At 49.1% G+C, this 2,020-nt stretch overlaps 1 protein-coding gene across 1 annotated transcript; it reads left to right on the top strand.

Moving 5' to 3' along the window:
* Nucleotides 1-1,149: 1,149 nt before the first annotated feature.
* Nucleotides 1,150-1,746, top strand: LOC113981066 (inositol 1,4,5-trisphosphate receptor-interacting protein-like 1; the record flags this gene model as incomplete). The annotated part of the gene is made up of 1 exon (XM_027708301.1): nt 1,150-1,746. A coding segment is annotated over one exon (597 nt), but the record flags the coding sequence as incomplete, so codon positions are not given.
* Between the last annotated feature and the right edge of the window lie 274 nt (nt 1,747-2,020).

Here is a 2,020-nt window from a genome sequence, read left to right as displayed (position 1 = left end):
CCGTCAATCTTACCATCCGAGGAGATGAGGCTGCCCAGGTAATTAAACTGCTGGACTGATTTGAGCTCTGATTGGCCGATGGTGATGTGGGGATGATGGAGGACTTCCTGAGGTGCAGGCTGATGGAGAACTTCTGTCTTCTTTAAACTGACTTCCAGCCCAAAGAGCTCAGCAGCATCTGCAAAGCAGGATGTTAAACGCTGCAGAGCTGCTTCTGTGTGTGCAACAAGGGCGGCGTCATCAGCGTAAAGCAGCTCCCGGACAAGATGGTTTAAGGTCTTGGTGTGGGCCTTCAGTCGCCTTAGGTTGAATAGGCTTCCATCAGTATGATATGAATGTAGATACTGTCCTGATCATCGAGGTCTGCCGTGGCCCTTTGGAGCATCCTGCTGAAAAAGACTGTGAAAAGGGTAGGAGCGAGAACGCAGCCTTGTTTCACACCATTCTTTATTAGAAAGGGCTCAGAGAGTGTGTTGCCATATCTGACTTGGCCATGCTGATCCTCATGAAGTGAGATGATCATTTTAAGGAACTTGGGGGGACAACCTAAACATTCCAAAATCTGCCAAAGACCTTTTCTGCTCACAGTATCGAAAGCCTTGGTGAAGTCAACAAAGGTTACATAGAGACCTTTGTTCTGTTCCCTACACTTCTCTTGCAATTCTTGAGAACAAATATCATGTCTGTGCTGCTCCTGTTGGCTCTGAAACCACACTGACTTTCAAGTAGAATTCCTTCTGCTATAGCTGGTATTAGTCTGTTCAGGAGTATTCTTGCCAGGATTTTGCCACCAATGGAGAGCAGAGTGATACCATGGTAATCTTTCTATATAAACATAGCACATATAAATCTCTCTTAGTGTCTGCCCTTGTCCCCTTGGGACATCTTTAGGTCAGCATTACATCAAGACTGTCTGCCCCAGACCCTGTTAGAGCTGACCTTAATCTTTTAATATACAACTACATAATTTTTTTATTAATGCATACTTATAATATATTTTATAGGTAGTTCACTTGATAGAATATTATTATTACATAAATATAGCACCAATGGATCTCCCACTCTTGGTTTCAACACATATTAACACTCTGGAGTCACTGCACTTAGGATGGGCAATCCAGAAACCGCTTTCCCCTTGCTCCAATAAAGCTGCCCTCCAGCCGCTGCTGCAAATTCAAGGTGACCAGAGGCAGAGAGAGCCTGACAGTTGAGCTGCTCTTTGGGGTGCAAGTAGGCAATTCAGACATCTCCGTGAGCAGCCAGCCTACACAGGCCCTCTTCACCCCAAGCACAATGTGGCCTGAGACCTGCGCCGTGGCAGAGATGAAGTTCTTCAGCCACATTGCCAATCAGGTTCCACAGGAGAGCTGGCACCTCAAGTGCCTGCAGCTCTTGGCCCATACTCTGGTGGGCATAGGCTTCTCCACTTATACCCTGAAGACCATTGTGATGCACCTCCTGAACACCAGACCCGTGTCACGGTGGGGCAGGAGGCAAGTCCTGCGGCGGCTGGGGGATACCATGCAGTACCTGCACGGCTCCCTGGAGGAGAAAAACCTTGACCACTTTGTTGTGGGCAATCAGACATTTCCTCAGGAGATTTTCTTGCCCCCAGATGTCAAAACCGCCCAGCCACCCAACCTCTTCCATCGCCTGGCGCAGGATCCGGCCGCCCACACCCAGGCTATGATGGAGTACCAAGAACTCAGAGATGGGATCGAAAGAATTGTCCTCTACAGCCAGTGAAAGAGGTCTTCACCTAGAGAGCTGTGCTTGTGGGGCTCACAGCTGCTCCAAGACAACCATCTCATGCCACAAGGAAAAAGAGAGGAGGACGTGGGACAGAGAGAGGGAAGAGAAAACCCTGTGCAGCAGCACTCTGCCATCAGCATTCCCCTCTCAGCAGTCTGCCCAGCACAGCATCCAGTGATGGCCGGGGGGGCTACAAAGATGACTTTCATCCTCCTTTCCCTTCCCACTCTCACAGTCATTGTGGCCATTGCAGATGGGCCCAGGAATT

The sequence above is a fragment of the Neopelma chrysocephalum genome, unplaced genomic scaffold (assembly GCF_003984885.1).
Source record: "Neopelma chrysocephalum unplaced genomic scaffold, ASM398488v2 Primary Assembly neopelma1_95975, whole genome shotgun sequence".
In the NCBI taxonomy this organism is placed as follows: domain Eukaryota; kingdom Metazoa; phylum Chordata; class Aves; order Passeriformes; family Pipridae; genus Neopelma; species Neopelma chrysocephalum.
This window is presented reverse-complemented; position numbering and strand designations above follow the sequence as displayed.